General features: G+C 38.1%; 1 protein-coding gene across 3 annotated transcripts in view; it reads left to right on the forward strand.

Annotated features, from left to right (window-relative positions):
* Positions 1 to 20774, forward strand: part of DOCK4 (dedicator of cytokinesis 4) — a 479093-nt gene that overhangs the window by 231609 nt on the left and 226710 nt on the right. For all 3 annotated transcript variants that reach the window (XM_061165346.1, XM_061165344.1, XM_061165347.1), the window contains one exon: positions 5932 to 6083. In XM_061165346.1, coding sequence (XP_061021329.1) covers positions 5932 to 6083 — 152 coding nt within the window. The remainder of the gene's footprint in view (positions 1 to 5931; positions 6084 to 20774) is intronic.

Raw genomic sequence — 20774 nt, forward strand, 5'->3', positions numbered from 1 at the left:
TCCGTCCATGGGATTTCCCAGGTAAGAATACTGGGATGGGTTGCCATTCCCTCTCTATGGGTCTTCCTGACCCAGGGATCAGACCTGGGTCTTCTTCATTGCAGATGGGTTCTTTACCAACTGAGCCACCAGGGAAGCCCCTGTTATTCAATAAGCTCTTTTGAAACATCAAATCAAAGAAAAATGTGGCTGGAAAGACATTCAGTCACCATCCCAGGTGTCATTTTGCTTTGCTCTAGTTACTGCTGTGTCTTTCCATAATGTTCCAAGGAGGAATCACTGTGGTCAACACTGGATTCCTTTTTTGGAAGATCCTGCCTATTTGGAGGTAACTTCCCAACCTTCTTCATAGAATCACAGGTTATTCTTGACCTGAGATTATCTGAAAAACATGAGAAAAAAAATCCAGTATGCATATGTCTGATTTGAGAAAGTGATTTTTAATACCACATTCAGTTTTTTTTCCCTTTGTCATCAATCTGTTCAGATGATTTAAAGCTCATCATGTCAGTTGGAATAAATTCTTTTTCTGTAAAGAATTTCCTTTACATTGATCTTCTTGAGAGTGGTGCTTCATGCTACACCCCTCTGTGACGTTAGTGCTACGTGGAGTGTCAAGCCCAGAGCAAAAACACAGTTAAAGATTGGTTGGAGGGAGGAGGGCAGAGATGATTACAAGTAGTTTAAAGTCATCACTAATTCTTACCTTATGTATATATATGTATATATAACAAAATCATTAGAATTTGTCAGACACATCTTCTAACGGGGTGTTTTTATTATAGTTTATTTAACTATTGGGTATCAAATTTTGTCTCTCACTTTTGTTTTAATTTCTCAATCAATTTGAAGTTTCTTCAGAGTGAGCACCATGTCTTATCTCCCTTTGTTACGTCTGAGGTCATCTCGTACAGTGCTTTGCACTCAATAAGCAATCACTTAATGGTTTTGCAGTCATTATGATATTATGAGAAGACCATGGCTGTAGATCAAGAAAACTAGATTTGAATTTCATCTCTTCCTTCGATCAGCTCTCTGACCTTGGATTTATTGCTCAGTGTTTCAGAGCTTCAGTTTCTTCGTCTATTAAATGGAGAAATCATTCTTATCATGTTTGTTTGGGAGATTAAATAAGACATTTATGTGAAATGCCTTTCCTTGGCAGATAACATTTGCAAAGCACCTAAGCATTCAGTCAGTCTTCATTCTTTTCTCATCTTTATTTCATCTTTGTTAGAGAGGCATGGTGGCAAGAATATTGTTACCTTACATGCTATGTCTTTGGGGTTTCCCTAGTAACTCAGGTGTTAAAGAATCTGCCTGTAATGCAGGAGACACCAGTTCGATTCCTGGGTTGGGAAGATCCCCTGGAGAAGGGATAGGCTACCCACTCCAGTATTCTTGGGCTTTGCTGGTGGCTCAGCTAGTAAAGAACCAGCCTGCAATGCAGGAGACTGGGTTTGATCCCTGGATTGGAAAGATCCCCTGGAGAAGAGAATTCCATGGACTGTATAGGCCATGGGGTCACAAAGAGTCAGACACGACTGAGTGAATTTCACTATGCTACTTCTTAAAATTAGATTTGACTGCATTCAATGAAATAAATAATAGAAGCTTAGACATGATAGGAATTTATTTCTCTTTGACAGTACACAAGCCCAGGCAGCAGGTCTTGGGCTTGTTTGTGGATTCATGATGTCAGAAGCAAAAAAAGGATCCTTTATCCAGGATGCTTCACAGTACAACATGGCTGCAAGAACTCCAGCCATTACATTGCTCTCCAACAGTAGGAAGGAGAATGATTTCTTTCAGTTGACTCAGCTACTTTAATGAGTCCTTTTGGAAACTCCACACAATACTTGCCCTTATATTTCTTTGGCTAGGGCATGGTCACATCCCCATATTTAGCTAGGGATGTCAGATATTTGATAAGCAACTAATAGTATCTGACACAAATATGTTTTATTTTCCCAAGTTTGATTTTGTATGCATGTAATTTTATCTATCTGCTTTTTACTTAACGTCATCTATAGGATGAGAAATTTATTTCGTCTCTTTGGACTTTCCAGTTTGCTAGTTGTGGCTGCTGGGAGTGTTATGTTGATAGGATTCTGGGATCTCATCTGGGCTGTGATGACTGCCAGATGAGAAGGATTTTTTTGTATTTTATAGCTCAGAACTTAGTCCACAGTCTTCATTCATCAGAAACGTGATTTTAAATGAAATTGGGATTCTCCTCCTCCTTTGCATTTTACTGTTTCTGAAGTAAAGACAATACTCCAGGAAACCTCAAATGATTATAAACGTCAGAAGGACATGTTTTTTCTTTAAGGCAGCTTCAAGTTCCTGTTTATGTCCTGGCACAACAGTAATCAGATTGTCTGTAGCACTGGCCCTTTTCTCTATGCAATGTAAACATGACTGACTGTGCAGACCTCACCAAGGAGAGTTGGCGGGCACCACCACCAAATCCCTTGTGGCTGGGGGTGGGTGTTGTCTTCGCCATGTCATATTTGAAACACAGGTATTTGCATCTTACTAACTCCATATTGCATCATTAGGGAAAAAAAGTCTTGTTTTCAGTTTTTGATAGCCCTGTTAGCAGATCTTTCTCACCTCATTGTGTTCATCTAAGCAGTAAAATGTGCTAAACCTCACAGTGTTAACATATGTCCACTTGGTTTACTGCCAATGACCAGAGTTCAATCCTTTGCTAAATAAAGAGGACCTTATTGGCTGGATTCTCTAGTTAATTTGTGCATAAGGAGGATCTTTTTAGGAAACTTTCTTGGTTTTTATAAGATCATGTTAGCAGCTTGCTGTGTGATCCTTAGTGGGTAGGCCAGTGGTTCTCGAACATAGAACAGGGTATGTTTATAGACATGTTTTGATTGTCACAGTTGGGGATGGTGTGGGCTAGGGGATCAGGAGAAGTGCTACTGACATCTGGCGGGTACATGCCAGAAAATGGGAAACATCCCACAAAGCTCTCACAACGCAGAAAGAACCAGCCCCAATTATCAGTAGTGCTGAAGGTGAGAACCCTGGTATATATAGACAGTTTACCTAGTAACTGATGCATTGGTGAGGATTAAAAATCTGTATCACTTTAATAAGTCTTTGGAATACATCTTTTTCTTTCCCCAGTCAAAGGTCTAGTTAAAATGTAAGTACATTTAAAATAACTGCTAGGTGCCTTTGTAACCATAAATTATTTCAGAGATAGATTTGTCTATTTCAGAGATAGATTTTTGTCTGTGTGTCATAACTATCAAATCATAGCTCTTGAAGTATGAACTTGCCTTTTTCATTTTGCTGTTGTAATAATATCTTCACAGAGATATTTTTAGCAGTTCCCAAAAGTAGTAAATTACCAAAATATAAACAAGTCCTCATAACCTACTCAAGTTCAAATCCATCTCAGGCTTGGAAACATTATAGGTGAGGGAAGAGAGGTGATTTCAGAGACCAAATATTTCAAGGCAGTAATTATACAAAAGGTGAAACAATACGTTTTTCAATCCACTAAGATTTGCATCTCTCTTTGCGTGATCTTAATCAGTGATTCTCAGCCTTCACTGCACCTTAGAATCACCTGGGGAGCTTTTAAAACTTATCTTCTCTGGACCCCCACCCCCTGGAAATTCAAATTTAATTGTTCTGGGATAGGACCTGGACATAAGTATTTTTTAAAAGCTCTCTTGGTGATTCTAAAGTGCAGCCAAGGTTGAGAACCACTGATCTAGATATATTGGATTCTCTGCATGTGTAAGGGAGCTAATTCTTCTGTTCAGTGTTTAGTGAATGTCACGATGGATGCTGCGAACTTTGCACTGTTTGAAGTAAAGACCAGACATCTCCTAGTTCTTATATCTGTTTTTCCAGTTCTAACCTTTAGTAGTTACTCATTTCTTCATAGCAGTTTGTGCTTTGTTACCCTGAACTTTTAAGTAAATCAGTAAATAAATTAGCAATTTCAGAAAATAAAAAACTACTTGGGAAACTAAAGAGATGTAGTTTTATGAATGTATGATGCTTCCTTTGCCCTGTTTTAAGGAGTTTTTAAAGTACAAAATAGAGCAACCATCATAGAAAAAAGACAGAATTATGCTTTTTTTCTCTCCAGGAAGCCTTTTCTGGTAATTATGGCCAACACATACCACAACGTTGACATCCACTTTAAAAGAAAATGCACTTACTCCTCACTTTTACAGAAGCATGTTCAGTGTCCCTGTTGAGTATACAACAATTATAGATATATTTGGTGGTTAATTGCACTTTTTTTTTTTTAGCTATTTACTTTTCAAGTGGTTCAGATTAAATGATAAAAGCATGAAAAAATTCTGGTGATTTTATGTTGATGCATTTATAACTAAATGTAAATAGCATTATTTTGCATTCAAATCTTGGTTAGTCAGTCATTAGTTGTTTTTTTCTTTTTTTTTTTTTTCAGTCATTAATTTTTGAACTATACTTAGAAACATTAAAAGGTGGCTGAGGTAGACAAAGAGTTTTGTACCTTAACTTCAAGCAAAGATATGACTCCTTTGGAGTTAAGCACCAAGTTTTTTCTTTCCTTCTTTTTTTCTCCCTTCCTTCCTTCCTTTCTTTCAATTGTCCAGTGATCACAAGAAGCGCCCTCTTTAGTAGTCCATTATGAAAGCAGTCCAGTCTTAGCACCTGTCCTGTTAGCTCACAGCCTTTCTGTATGTTTTCCCTGTGCCCTCACCCTGGGCCAGTTCTGCTCAGTGTGGTTCAAGAACTGGCTGAATCATGAACTGTTTGTAACTGATCCAAGTAGAAAAATGGTGAGTAAATGTATAGAAGCCTTTATGACGTTTTGCCATTGCCATGACATTTTGATTGTATTTTATGAAAATATCAACCTGTGGTAGATTAGAGGGGAAAACAGCCTGGTCCTTGACTGCAGGTAATTTGAGAAGCACTATCTAGATGGTTCATAATTCCTTCTCCCCCTTTAGCTCTTAGTTAAAGTGTTGCTTTCCCAAGATGCTTTCTCTGACTGCTCAGACATAAGTCAGATCCTCCATTCATCATAGTTGCAATTTTCTATCTGCTTGTGGGACAGTTTTGTTGATAGCTGTTCCCCCTAGTAGAAAAGCTCCACAAAGGCATAGGCTATTTCTGTGTTTACCCATCATTGCATTCCCAGTGTTGGGCATGTTGTAGACACATAACAAATATGTTAATAAATGATCATTTCCATGTTCTCCTCACCCCTGGAACCCTGGGTGATTCCTTTCCTTCCTTAGCATGTGGGAACTCTTACTTCTGGTCCCACCTCTCACGTGTAGCCTAGGCTGGCTGTATTAAAAAAGAAACTAGAGATGGACACAGAGACTATTCCTGCCTTTAGACACTCACTGAGTTTTGTAGGTCTGCTTCCCTTTATCTCCACATCAGATTAGAAACATTTTCTTTTTCTAATGATTGAATATCATTTGCCACTGCCTGCCTTGGAAAACTACCAAACCTTTAGTATAATTTAAAAGAACTTTTAATTATGAGAAAAGTGAAATCATAGCTACATTGTTTAGCTCCCATCAGTGAAATGATCAGTTAGATTTTTAATTTAGTCTGATGTTTTAAAAGATGACCCATAATTTGTTCTCACCCTGGGAGTTGACAAGGGACCAGTAGAATCCTTTGCATTTCACGCTGTCTGTGAGTTGGTATCATTTTAATGTTAATAATTAAGAAACAAATCTTCTTAAAGCAGGGTTCCTGATGGTCTGCAGACTTCAGTAGAAGTTGAAATAAAATTTGGAGTTTAACATCCAACTGGATACCAAATTCACAGCCAGAAAAAAAGCACAGGACGTTATGATCACACCATAGCTAACTAGTTTGTTGGGTTCCATTGTTTCCCTTGGTCCACGCTGATTTTGTTTTTTGGTGGACGTCATACAGATGGAACATCGACATCGGAAGAAAGATACTCCAGTGCAGGCCAGCAGTCACCACCTCTTTGTGCAAATGAAGAGTCTCATGTGTTCCAACCTGGGAGAGGAGCTTGAGGTCATCTTTTCACTGTTTGACAGTAAAGAGAATCGACCAATCAGGTAAATGCATGTGGAGGTATGACGAATTCCTTAATGGTGGAGTGGTGGGTGTTTCCAACTGGCAAACTTTAGGATGTGTGACCTTGTACACTTTTACTTTATCAGCCTATTTTCTTGCCTTTAGAACTTTATGAATTTCTAAGTTGCGTACCTTCTGGAGGTTTCCCTGAAAATTAAATGAGATGAGGCATGAAAAGGTTTGTTTTGAAAAACTCAAAAAGGCCATAGAACCATACGTATTATTAAATGAAAGTATGTTATTGATAGCAGGTCTACTATTTGTTTGAGTTGTTTTGTGTTGATAATGCAAAAGGACATAATATCTCTAAACCCTGAAGTTAATTTGCATCTCAAGGTCAATACATTGTGTTTTTCAAATTTTCAGTAAACAGTTAAATTATTCTTACCCTGTTCACATCAAATGATATTGAGGAAAAACTAAGTACTTGGAAACCTTTCCATTAGAGTTCAGAGGTGGGAAATAATAAACAGTTTCACATACATTTTTATCTTTCTCTGTCTTACCTGTTGTATTTCTTTTATGGCAAATTTTCCGTATTTAAGAAAAACTTACAATGGATGTTTTGGTTGTTATCCAGAAGTCTCAAGCTTTTTTGAGACTTCTTTATGTGTAAAAATGTTTTAATGTTAAAGTTGAGCACAATCCACACCGTCTTTTACATGAAAAAATTTTAATTTGAAATTAGAATTAAAATTATACCACAAATCACACATAATGATCCAACTGTACCCCACTTTAAAAAATAATACTTACTAAAATAAGTGTTGACAGTTTTAGGCAACAATGAGCCGCATACTATTTTATAAACACAAACTAATCGTGGAGTATTTCTTTTCTGGTAAAAAGAAAATCTTTTTTTAAGGAAATCTGTGTGAAGTTTGTTTTTAATGCGTTTAAAGCCATAAAATCTTTGAATTAGCTTATATGTTATTCATTGCCTGCTAGAAAGCATACTTTCTATTTCCTAACAGTGAACTGTGTCCATAGAGTTTAAAGGTGTTGGTTTATACAGCAAGGGCAAGATTTATGAGGTGTGGAAGTAATGATGGGAATACAGTTTCAAATCTACTTTATATACTGTTGCAGGAAATGAGTCAGTGAGTTAAAAGGCCCTTTCCCCTTCCCAAATCAACACCACTAAAAAGGGAAGATAAAGGCCTGAAAAAAGGATCCATGTTACAGTTTAGCACTGACTTTAGAGATGTGAAAGATTCCTTAGAGATAATACCTGCTTACACATTGAAGTGTGTTAGAAAGCTTGGTTTCCAGGTAGTGTAATTTAACCAGTGGCTTTGTAACATTGTCTGTGTCATGTACTGTCTCTGAAATATTTAATGAACTCTATGGAGTGTAAAATGGAGAAAGGAGGTCACGCTTTTGCTCATTCCTGTTCAGCTAAAGTTTTTGAGGAATATACATTCCTCTTTGCCAGTAATTTTCAAATGGCATTGACATAAGATTAATGTTAGGTTGTTTCTCAGTTTTGCCTTGTTATAAACATTTTGAGATTTTCTAAAACATTCCTTCAGGCTTTGACTGACAGAGTTCCTCCTCTTTTATTCCTGTTTACTTGATGAAAGTAGGAAAAAATACCTGGGTGCAGAATTTCCAAAACACTGTTTCTGTGGTTCCTAGGTTCCGCCCAGGAGCTGGGCCTGTGATGTGATTGGGCTGTTTCTGTGCTTGACTCCCTCCTCCAGCCTCCAGGCTTCCCCTCTCTGCATCTTACCCCTTCTTCCCCCCTCCCCTCTCCTCCCGCCTCCCCTCTCTAGTCTCCATTTCCCTCTGTGACACACCTGATGTAGAATGACAGGAGAAATCAAGCCTGAATCTCTCTCCCCTGCTTCTACTTGATGAGTTTGGCCATGGGCTCTCAGCTCCCAAACTCATCATCTCTATGAAGTTGATTGGCAAAAGAATGAGGAAGAATGAAAATACATAATTACTAGGTGTTTGGAAGGATCTCAGATTTCTTAACTTTCTGAGGTTTCAGATGGTGGTGATTATTCTTTTAGGGAGTGTTCAAAACCTTGCTATGAGTAGCTTGGACTCATACTTACCTTTTGAAGAGGCCTTGGGGATGCACAGATCTGAGAACAAGCTTGATTCTTGTCTCTGCAGTTGAATGCTGCTGCCCTGACCCTTTAACTTAACCTCTGTCTTGTTCTTCATCTTGAAACTGGTGACAAGTCTTGTTTCCTTCATTGCTTCTGGTAGAGCTGAGCATTGCAAAATAGTTGCATCGTCTCAGAAAAAGGTAGTGTAAAGCCAAAATATGATATTTGAGGCATTGTTGTATTTCTTCTTATGCCCAACAGCAAATGCAGTGTGAGGTGTGTGGGTTATTTTTTTCTCGTTAACAGTTTTTCTCCTTTAAATATAGCAGTATACTTTTTTTCATTTCTTGATTTGCATACATACAGAGATTATAACTGCTTCTCACCTCCTTGAGTTACATTTGCAGGTTTACCACCTGGCAGGCCGTAAGATAAACTCTCCAGTGTGCTCTGGCATGTAAACTTAGAAACAATGAGGTAAATAACATCACTCTCACCTATAAAAGATGAGGTTTAGAGAGAGAAAGTAATGGATGTGTGAGTATTTTAAGATCAACTCATACTATTTTTTAAATCTTCTTACTTTCAAAAATTTCAAATGTATTAAAAAGTAGAATAGTGTCATAAAGCTTCATAGACCCACCACCAGTGACAACAGTGATCAACTCATGGCTGATCTTGTTTCAGCTGCATATCTTTCCAGTCCTCCTCTTTGCTCCCAGCTTATATGGAGGCAAATCCCTGAGATCAAATTTTCATATGTAAATATTCCAGGGTACACCTATCTGTAAAAAAAGAAAAAAAAAACTCTAAAAAAAATCTTGTCATTCAGTCCCTAAGTCATGTCCGACTCTTTGCAACCTCATTGACTGCAGCACGCCAGGCCTCACTGTCTTTCCCTGCTGCCCCCCCCAAATAAATATTCCCTTAACATCATCAAATATCTGTTTTTGGTCAGTATTCTGTTCTGCTATTGACCAATGATTATTGTTTTACAGATTCTAGATAAGGAATTTGTAATTCATGAGACCCAAATAAAGTCCACCCATTGTATGGTTGATAAGTTTCACGGGTCACCTTTCATATGTAGTTTCCCTTTCCCTCTCTCTCTTTTAAATTCCTTGTGATTTATTTGCTGAAGAGACTGGATCATGATTTTCCTTTCTTTTTCAGCATTTGAAGTCCAATCCAAACAATGAAATTTAGTAGGCAAAAGATGGTATAATTCAGGGAATGCTGCTGCTGCTGCTGCTACTACATCGCTTTAGTTGTGTCCAACTCTGTGCAACCCCATAGACGGCAGCCCACCAGACTCCCCTGTCCCTGGGATTCTCCAGGCAAGAACACTGGAGTGGGTTGCCATTTCCTTCTCCGTTAGGGCATGCATTTGTTGGTAAATAGGATCATTAGTGCTGTAATTTACAAAAAGATAAAATACAGTCTAAGTATAATTTTATGGCATTGTGCTGACCATTAATCATGGGAAATAACCTTGTCCAGGTACAGATGGAGGGGCCAACATGACAAAGCCCGTAGAGGTTTGATTAGGAAAGAAATAAGTTTATTCCTTTCATAAGGCAGACAATTGGCTAGAATTTACTCATTTAACTTCTCTAAGAATCAAACAGCCAGCAATTTATTAAGCACATCTGCCAGAGTTTGCTTTAAATACTTTATATTATATGCCCTGATTGTATAGCTGAGGAACTCAGGCACAGTAAGTTCGGGAAACTGGCCTGAGTTTACCAAACTGGTAAGAGGTGAAGCAGAGTGGCAGGCCAGCCACGTGGCCCCAAAGTCTGCCCTCTGAACACCACCCCATCGGCCTCGTCAAGGGCTTCTGGACATTTCCATCACTGAGCAAGATTTCATTAGCCAGAGTGAGAGCTCCAGAGACTGGTAGCCCTAAATAATAAATTGTGGCAAGTTATTGGTAATGATAACACTGAAACTAATATAGGACCTCAGAAATATTCTATACTATAGAAATTGTTTTTAAAATCGAGTCCTTTGTTGTGCAAAAGCTTTTAAGTTTCATTATGTCCCATTTGTTTATTGCTTTTATTTCCAATATTCTGGGAGGTGGGTCATAGAGGATCCTATTGTGATTTATGTCAAAGAGTGTTTGGCCTATGTTCTCCTCTAGAAGTTTTATAGTTTCTGGTCTTACATTTAGATCTTTAATCCATTTTGAGTTTATTTTTGTGTATGGTGTTAGAAAGTGTTCTAGTTTCATTCTTTTACAAGTGGTTGACCAGTTTTCCCAGCACCACTTGTTAAAGAGGTTGTCTTTTTTCCATTGTATATCCTTGCCTCCTTTGTTGAAGATAAGGTGTTCATAGGTACGTGGATTTATCTCTGGGCTTTCTCTTCTGTTCCACTGATTTATATCTCTCTTTGTGCCAGTACCATACTGTCTTGATGACTGTGGCTTTGTGATAGAGCCTGAAGTCAAGCAGGTTGATTCCTCCAGTTCCATTCTTCTTTCTCAAGATTGCTTTGACTATTCGAGTTTTTTTGTATTTCCATACAGATTGTGAAATTATTTGTTCTAGTTCTGTGAAGAATACTGTTGGTAGCTTGATAGGGATTGCATTGAATCTATAGATTGCTTTGGGTAGTACAGTCATTTTCACAATATTGATTCTTCCAATCCATGAACATGGTATATTTCTCGATCTAAGTAAACTTAAAAGTTTTTGCACAACAAAGGAAACTATAAGCAAGGTGAAAAGACAGCCTTCAGAATGGGAGAAAATAATAGCAAACAAAGCAACAGACAAAGGATTAATCTCAAAAATATACAAGCAACTCCTGCAGCTCAATTCCAGAAAAATAAATGACCCAGTCAAAAAATGGGCCAAAGAACTAAACAGACATTTCCCCAAAGAAGACATACAGATGGCTAACAAACACATGAAAAGATGCTCAACATCACTCATCATCAGAGAAATGCAAATTAAAACCACAATGAGGTACCATTACACACCAGTCAGGATGGCTGCTATCCAAAAGTCTACAAGCAATAAATGCTGAAGAGTGTGTGGAGAAAAGGGAACCCTCTTACACTGTTGGTGGGAATGCAGACTAGTACAGCCACTATGGAGAACAGTGTGGAGATTTCTTAAAAAACTGGAAATAGAACTGCCATATGACCCAGCAATCCCACTCCTGGGCATACACACCAAGGAAACCAGATCTGAAAGAGACACGTGCACCCAATGTTCATGGCAGCACTGTTTATAATAGCCAGGACATGGAAGCAACCTAGATGCCCATCAGCAGATGAATGGATAAGGAAGCTATGGTACATATACACAATGGAATATTACTCAGCCATTAAAAAGAATACATTTGAATCAGTTCCAATGAGATGGATGAAACGGGAGCCCATTATACAGAGTGAAGTAAGCCAGAAAGATTAAAAACCAATACAGTATACTAATGCATATATGTGGAATTTAAAAAGATGGTAACGATAACCCTATATGCAAAATAGAAAAGGAGACGCAGATGTACAGAACAGATTTTTGGACTCTATGGGAGAAGGCGAGGGTGGGATGTTCTGAGAGAATAGCATTGAAACAAGTATACTATCAAGGGTGAGACAGATCAGCAGCCCAGGTTGGATGCATGAAACGTGCTCAAGGCTGGTGCACTGGGAAGACCCAGAGGGATGGGATTGGGAGGGAGGTGGGAGGGGGGATCAGGATGGGGAACACATGTAAATCCATGGCTGATTCATGTCAATGTATGGCAAAAACCACTACAATGTTTTAAATTAATTAGCCTCCAACTAATAAAAATAAATGAAAATAAATAAATAAAAGTGAGTCCTTCTCAAGATACTTGAAGAATAGCAACATAGCACTGACTCTTACCATGTACCAGTGATCAAAACGTTGAGTCAGTACTTGGAGATATCAAATGCAAAAGGAATCAGCACGTGAAGATTACTCCCTTCTACTTCACCATGTGCATCAAAAGCACACAGTCTTTCCTCAGTACCAGGAGGGGTATGTTCTCTGACAGAAACTTAGAACAATGTGTCATTGATGCTGGATGATATTTAGAAAGCCCATTAGTATTTCCAAACAGTTTCTGCGTGAAGATGGCCTGTAGTGTTAAGCCTCTGATGCATGTTGCAGACGCCTCTTACTGTACCGGAAAGATTCAGGCATATTCTAACAGCATCTTGCTAATGTACACCTAGCCCATGCTTATTTTCCAGTTTTCCCTCATTTGTTTAACAACATCTGCCACGGTGGGTACAGCTACACACTGGAGTCAGGTATAAGGAGAAATAACATACTTTTCTTGAGTGAGTTTTTCCCAGTCTTTGACATAATTTCTCACCATAAAAGGTAATTTCTTTTTTTTTTAAAGGTAATTTCTTAGTTTAAAAAATATTTACTAAATTAAGTTTTATAGGAGTAAAATATTTTTAGAGCGCATCTATCTGGTTGAAAGTTTGTAATTTCTCCAGGCTGTAAGGGTATAGCTAGAAAAGTCAGGGAGTCAATTTCCTAGATAGCATCTGTAATTTTATTCAGTTCTATTCATTTCATTTAACTAACATATTTTGCTTACCATGTGCCAGACACTGTTCTAAGCTGTTTAAAAAATATTAACTTATGTATCCCTTGTAACAATCCCATGAGGTAGGCACTATTAGTATTGTCTTTCCTTGGTATCTGTGGGGAATTGGTTCCAGTACACCCCTCAGGTACCAAAATCCACAGTTACTCAAGTCCCTTATATAAAATGACATAGTATTTGCATATAACCTGTGCACATCCTCCCATATACTCTTAATCATCTCTAGATTACTTAGAATACCTAATAAAATATAAATCCTGTGTAAATAGTTGCTTTTTTGGAAAACTTTATGGAATTTTTTTTTCCTGAACATTTTCTGTCTACAGTTGCTTGAATCTGCAGATGTATTGCCTATAGATACAGAAGACTGACTATGTCCTCATTATTATCGATGGGGAAACTTATTAATCAGAGAGATTAATAACTTGCCAAAGGCCACACAGCTGGTATATACAGTAAGACCGTATTTTAACATGCTATTTGATCAGGCATCAGTATCCTTAATAACTTTTCTATACCCATTCTCATGAACTTCAATGTTAATAGTATTCTGTTTGCTTCCTCAACTGATTTTTAAATCACCAGTATATAGCAAGGTGGGAGAAGGCAATGGCATCCCACTCCAGTACTCTTGCCTGGAAACTCCCATGGACAGAGGAGCCTGGTAGGCTACTTTCCATGGGGTCGCTAAGAGTCGGACATGACTGAGTAACTTCACTTTCACTTTTCACTTTCATGCATTGGAGAAGGAAATGGCAATCCACTCTAGTGTTCTTGCCTGGAGAATCCCAGGGACGGGGGAGCCTGGTGGGCTGCCATCGATGGGGTCGCATAGAGTCGGACACGACTGAAGTGACTTAGCAGCAGCAGCATATAGCAAGATGTCTGTTGAAGGTTTGTGTGTGTGTGTGTGTGTGTGTTTTAAGAAACTGAAGTGAAAGAAGCTTGAGCTTACTAAGAATTGACAGGAAGGCTCCAGTAACATGGGAAAGGTTACACTCGGGGAACAGCAGAGGTCTGGATCAAGGTCCCTTGGGGGAGGTATCAGAAAACAGGCTTGAAATTGCAGGTGGGAAGACCAGCCAAGGTGCAGAGAAGGGGAGAAAGGGCAGAGTGTGGAGATGCATAACCTGGGGTACAGGACTGGGAATATCAGGGAGAGGGGATTTGTGCAAAGATATCAAACCACAGCTTTGATATCACAGACAACTAAAATACCACAGGCAACTAAAATAAAGTGAGTATCACAATAAAGGAAGTCACCTGGATGTTTTGGTTTCCTAGTGCATATAAAAGTCATGTTTACACTATACTATAGTTTTTTAAGAGTACAGGAGTGTTCTGTCTGAAAAAAAATGAATGTGCATATCTTAATCAAAAACACTTTATTGCTAAAATACACCGACCATTGTCTGAGCCCTCATCTTTTTTGCTGGTGGACTATCTTGCTTTGATTTTGATGGCTACTGATTGATCTGGATGATGGTTAGTGAAGGTTTGGTGGCTGTGGCAATTTCTTCAGCTAAGACAGAAGTGAAATTTGCTCTATCCGTTGACTTTTTTTTACACGTTTGATCTCTCTATAGTATGCAATGCTGTTTTATAGCCTTTTACCCGCAGCAGAGCTTCTTTCCAAAATGGGAGTCAACCTTTCAAACTCTGCCTTATCAACTATGTTTATATTATATTCTAGATCCTTTGTTGTCATTTCAACCATCTTCACAGCATCTTCACCGGAAGTAGATTTCATCTCAGGAAACCACTTTTGTTGCTCATCCTTAAGAAGCAACTTCTCATCCATTCAAGGTTTAAATGTGAGATTGTGGCAATTTAGTCACATCTTCAGGCTCCACTTCTAATTCCAGTTCTCTTGCTATTGCTACCACATGTACAATTACTATCTCCACTGAGGTTTTGAACTCCTCAAACTCACCCATAAGGATTAGATCAACTTCTTCCAAGCTCCTGTTAATGTTATTTGGACATCTTCCCATGAAGCAAAAGTGTTCTTAATAGCTTCTTGAATGATGAATCCTTTCAGAAGGCTTTCAGTTGGCTTTGCCCATCTGAGCCACCAGAGAAGCCCTGTTTACATATTAATATGTCAGTTAATCTACAACAGAGTATAAGTTACATGGACCAGTGATAATGACATCATCCTTTTTGTTGACTATTTCCCATATAAGTTTTGCTACTTTGGTTACTGCTGTATTCTAAGTTTTAGGACTAATCTGTTACTGTATTTCATTCTTATCAGAGAATATATTTATTATGACCTGAGTGCCACCAAGGCTTCCCTGGTGGCTCAGATGGTGAAGAATTTGCCCTCAATGTAGAAGACCCAGGTTTGATCCCTGGGTTGGGAAGATCCCCTAGAGAAGGGAATGGCAACCCACTCCACTAATCTTGCCTGCAGAATCCCATGGACAGAGGAGCCTAGCAGGCTACAGTCCATGGGATTGCAGAGAGTGGGGCACAACTGAGCAACTAGCATTCCTACTGCTAAGTGCCGCCAGTGGGTTCTCGGCTTATTATAGGTCTGCTTGTGTGTGCAGACTGCTGCTTTTATTTGAGAAAATAGCAGCAGAGTAGTGCTCCTAAAAAAGTCTTGTTCTAGTGATTAAATACAAAATGTCCTTTCATGTAATTAAGTTCAGATAAAGTTGACTTTCTTGCTGGTGCCTAACTCACTTACTTGACTAAAGTTGTGTTTTTTCTACCATCACACAGTTGAACTCTCCATTTTCATTAAATGCTTCATTTCTGTATAAATTTTATATTGCCTAAAACTACCTTCTTTTTCAGTATACTCAAGCCTGTTATTTAAGAAAAAGTGGTGAATATTATTGGTGAGGCACAGATTTCTTTTATTTTTAATTGGAGGATAATTGCTTTACACTATGGTGTTTGTTTCTGCCATATATCAACAGCCTAGATATAGATATGTCCCCATCCTCTCGAGCCTCCCTCCTACCTCCCACCCCACCCCTCTAGGTTGACACAGAGCACTGGTTTGAGATCCCTGAGTCACATAGCACCTTCCCCACTTGCTATCTCTTTTACATATGGTTATGTGGATGTTTTCCATGCTCAAATTGTCTCTCAATTTGTCCCACCCCTCTCCTTCCCCAGCTGTGTCCACAAGTCTTCTCTATGTCTGCGTCTGCATTGCTGCCCTGCAAATAGGTTAATCAGTACTATCTTTCTAGATTATATATGTATGTGTTAATGCATGATATTTGTTTTTCTCTTTCTGACTAATTTCATTCTGTTTAATAGGCTCTAGTTTCATCCACCTCACTAGAACTGACTCAAATGCTTTCCTTTTTATGGCTGAGTAGTATTCCATTATATATATATATATATATATATATATATATGTATGTATATGTATATATATATATATATACACACACACACACACACCATAACTTCTTTATCCATTCATCTGTCGATGAACATCTAGGTTGCTTCCATGTCCTAGCTTGCAGATTTTTTTTTTACATGAGCCAATTCTGGACTATGAAATATATCTGAAATCCTCTCCATACTCAAGATGTATATCTTGTATCTTATAGGTACCATTCTATAGTACAGAAATGGTCAGACTCTGTAGTCAGAGGACCCTCCACTGTCATTCAGTAGCTCCATCAGCCTGAGCAAATGAATTCGTGTCTCTTATGGCTGTAATTTGTCTGCTAAGTGAAGATAAGAATAGTACTTGTCTCATGGAATTGTTTTAGGATTACATGAGATAATGCATATACTTCTTAGTCTAATGCTTGACACTGGATCATTGGTCAGTAATTATAAGCTATGATGATGATGATTTAAAACAAAACAAAAAACTAGGAAATGCACTTTAACATAACCAGAAATGATATGTGGTGTTTGGTCTTGAATTCTTAAAGGAGTCATATATTTTAAGGAATTATTATTAATCTTTAAAGTGTATGTTATTATAGTTGCATAAGATTTGGAGAGACTAGTAAACATGTGGAACAGCATCCAGGGATATGCTTTGCTTTTAAATACTTTAGCAACAGAAAAAAAGAAAAAAAGAGGGAGAAGGAAGAAAGGGAGAAAGAAAAAGGAGAAGAAAGAAAGAAGGAACAAAGAGAAGTAGGTGGACCAATGTGGCAGAATTGAATGGTTGTAAATTTCCTGTGATATAAGATCTGTGCGTGCTTGGTTTACCTTTTAGCATATAGTGTGTATGATAATGCATTATCTCCTTAAAATTATCAATTTTCTATGCATACAAGCAGTAAAACAATGAAGGCAGGCCTTTTTCTCAGTTTCTTTGAAAGATGATAGATTTATTACTCTGATCTAGTCACTAGCCCCATACATGGTTTGGATTCCATTCTGCTTGGAATAATATTCCTGGGTTCCTATAAACTGACAATAATATTTTTGATATTATATTTGGCAGAACTTAACAGGAATGTTTTCTGAAGGTCTAGGACATTCAGTATTACAGTAACAAATATATTATAGTAATATTGTCTTTAAAGTGTAAAGTCTGACTCATATATAAAATAAAATAGGCGACTTTTAGAAGATGAATGTTCTGTGAGAGGAAATACCTTATATGCTTAAGCAAAATTCTATGTCTATATAAGGACCAGGTTCCCAGAAACTCTGAATTAATAGAGGTTTGTCCAAAACAACAAGGTCCTCCTGTATAGCACAGGGAACTATATTCAGTATACTGTGATAAAGTGTAATGGAAAAGAATATGAAAAAGAGTGTATGTATATATATACATATATTTATATATGTATAACCTAGTCACTTTGCTTATACAGAGAAATTAACACATCATAAATCAATTATATTTCAATAAAATAAATTTTATAAACAATAATAATAGAGGTTTGTCCTCCCAAAGGTGAGGAATTTCTACATGTACATGACTGGCATGTTACCTCTCGCCACTTCCTTGTTCATTCATGCACTGGTCTTACGGTCACAGAAGTAGCAGTGGGATGCCTGTGGCATGAGACCCTGCTGGAGACTCACAGGTGACTTCTGGGGCAGATGGCAGAAGGGATGCAGGGCACACATGAAGAAATTTATTTTGAGAAAGAGGAAGGTTGCTGCTTCTACTAATGTGGGAGGAAGGGAGGGCAGCGAAATGAGTTTCAGGTGTTGAAATGGAAAAGAGGGCCTGGGTCTGTGGCCTTGACCTTTCATAAGAAAAGTGGAGGAACAAGATGAACTGCTGTTGGAGAGCAGAAAGGAGAATGAAAGGGAGCTCAGGGCGGAAAGTGAGTTGCACAAACGAGGTCAGTGGCCTTTGAGCACAAATGTGATAGGAAGTGAGCTACTGATGAATAATGGAATCGCCGAGTTCAGGAAGGCTGCTGCAAGAGAGATGTCTGAAACTGGTGGTGAATCCTGGCTCCCGAGTTAGCTACCTTTTGCCAGGTGTGCTCAGGAAGGAGCTGTCAGGTGGTAGAGCTGGAGTCTGACACATCATATTTAGATAAAACTGAGAATGGGAATCTAGCATAATGAGAGAATTAAAAGAAATTACAACCGTAACTTCCAGTTGGTCTCTTCAGAGGCTGACATGATCTATAAGCCTTTCATTTTTAAGAGGAAATTAAAGAACTCACGCTTCTTTTGAAAAGACTTAGGTACTGGGAAATTTTTTCAAGGCCTTACAGCTGTTGGAGAAAAGTTATTTAGTCCACTCTTAGAAAAAAATGCTAATCTTTTGGTGTCTATATTATAGTACATAACATAGTTAAGAGAGCACATGTGATTTTTTAATTCTTCGAGCACTGTGCTAGAATTTCTCATTTCATACCTCATTTACAACTTATTATAGTGTGATCACACAAATTCAGCATCTATGTTTTTACATAAATTAGGAGCATTTGTTGTTTGGAATGTAGAAAGATGGTTGGTGTAGATCTCTTTTTATAGTTTTATGTTATAAAATTAACTGGAAATTGTAACCTCTCCAAAGTCAAGCAATAACAGAGGGGAAAATTTCTGACTGGCCATGCATGCAGGGAGCATGACCGAGAACAGAAATAGAAGAAGGCGTTCAGAGGTCCTCTTCGGATTGTGGCAACATCAACCATTCCATACGGCCCAGCGTGCTTCCTGCTGTGTCTAGACGCGCTGGCACAGATTTCTCTGTGGGTGTCTGTACATCACTGACCCCACAGTGACCTTCCCTCGGGCCTCCTGTTTAAAGGCATGAGTGCTTTCCACTCTCCCACATCTTTTCTATCATTTGCCTCCTCCAGCAGGTGCACGAAAATTGAAATTGTTGTCACTTTGAAGTTAATCAGATTCTTCGGTCACATTATGTTGCATATACAAAAATATTGCTTTAGAGGTGTAGTGATGTTAATAGGAGAGATTTTCAGAAATGGACCAGGAGGAGGATGTAAATTAAAAGAAACAAATAACTGTGTTCATGCTGCGAGAACACACAACATAGAAGTGATCCACTGTTTTTCTCTGTAGCATTTTAAGAGCCATACAATTCCAGTTATTTTTTGAAATTGTAAATTATTATATTATTATAAGAAAAAGTGACTGGAATTTTAAGGGGTAAAAAACTGAAAACTCATTGAATAAGTGGATTTAGATTGACTTTATCATCCCCTTTAGCTCCAGACACTGTGCAGCCTATTTGTCTCATGGTGCTTTGTGCAGTGTTTTAGAAATTGATCAGATTTAACCCACATTCCTGTGTTTTAAAAGATTACCAGATTGGTGTTCTTTTCACCAGGATTCTTATCAGCTGTGTCTTTCCTCCTCTGCCCTGTCTGCTGCCTAGAGGGAATTCAGATTAATTTAGTTTCCCTTAATTCGCTACTAACTAAATCATGCTTACACAGAGCAACCCAACTTGCTAGGACTTCTTTGCTCTTCACTGACATTTGTTTTGTAAGTGTTTCAACACCAACAAAAGAATTGTTCATGATATGGCCCTAGTTAGTTCCTTTTTTGAAGATAAGGCTACCCTCTTGTTATCTTTCTGTTCCCAGAACCTTGCAGAATGCCCTACACAGGCTGGGCATTGATACGGTTAAAAGTAATTTACAAATCTGTCACTATTGTCGAGGCAAAGTATGAAAAGATCATGTCATTGTTGTCTTTTTTTTTTTTTTTTTTGCTGTTTTCCTTCATCTCCAGTGACGATGTGCTTCTTGATAAGAGAGAGAACTCAAGGTTGAGTGCATCAGAAAAGTCCATAGTTTTGTTTCATGCTCTCTTGGGTTAAGCAGAGGTATGCTCTTAGATATGTCTCTACGGGAGCAGGGAGCATCATTTGCAAAATCTGTTTTAGAAAAAAAAAGTAAATAAAAGCTGGCAGATAAATTTATAGACTATCCTCGACTTACAGTGTTTCAATAGGGTTTTTTGACTTTCCAGTGGTATGAAAGCAATGAACCTTCACTGGAAACTGTACTTGGAATTTTGATCTTTCCCTGGGCTAGCCATGTGAGCTATAGAGCTATAGTACTCTGTTGAAGCTGAGTGGGTTTATCAGGACGTAACCCTATAAGCTGAGGAAAATCTGTGTAGCATCTTTTCCTAAGTACTTCCATTTGGAGATCTTGGATAAAAAAGCTAAACAGAGACTGCGTCTTTTTATTTCAGTTGAGCGTCAGAGATCACATGCTATTGTTGTTGAATCACTGATCTTCATTCATTCAGCAAACAATTACTGATCGAGCACTGTCCCCAGGCACTGATCTGGACACTGGGGACACATCAATGAATAAAAAAAATTTAAAAATTATTGCCCTCCCAAAACTTACATTTTGTTGATCTTCAAAAGACTATTAAGCTTGAAATCAAGGGATATTTTTAAACACTAGAGTGTCTCTGTGTATGTAATCAATATGCTGTTTTCATTTTACAAAGATATTTGTCGTGTCTAGAGCAGTGCTTCCTAAACTTCTCAGTGCATTTTCCAACTTACTAACACTGTAGAGCTCTTCAGAAAATAATGTACTTATTCTCATACACATGAATATT

The sequence above is a fragment of the Dama dama genome, chromosome 18 (assembly GCF_033118175.1).
Source record: "Dama dama isolate Ldn47 chromosome 18, ASM3311817v1, whole genome shotgun sequence".
Taxonomy (NCBI): domain Eukaryota; kingdom Metazoa; phylum Chordata; class Mammalia; order Artiodactyla; family Cervidae; genus Dama; species Dama dama.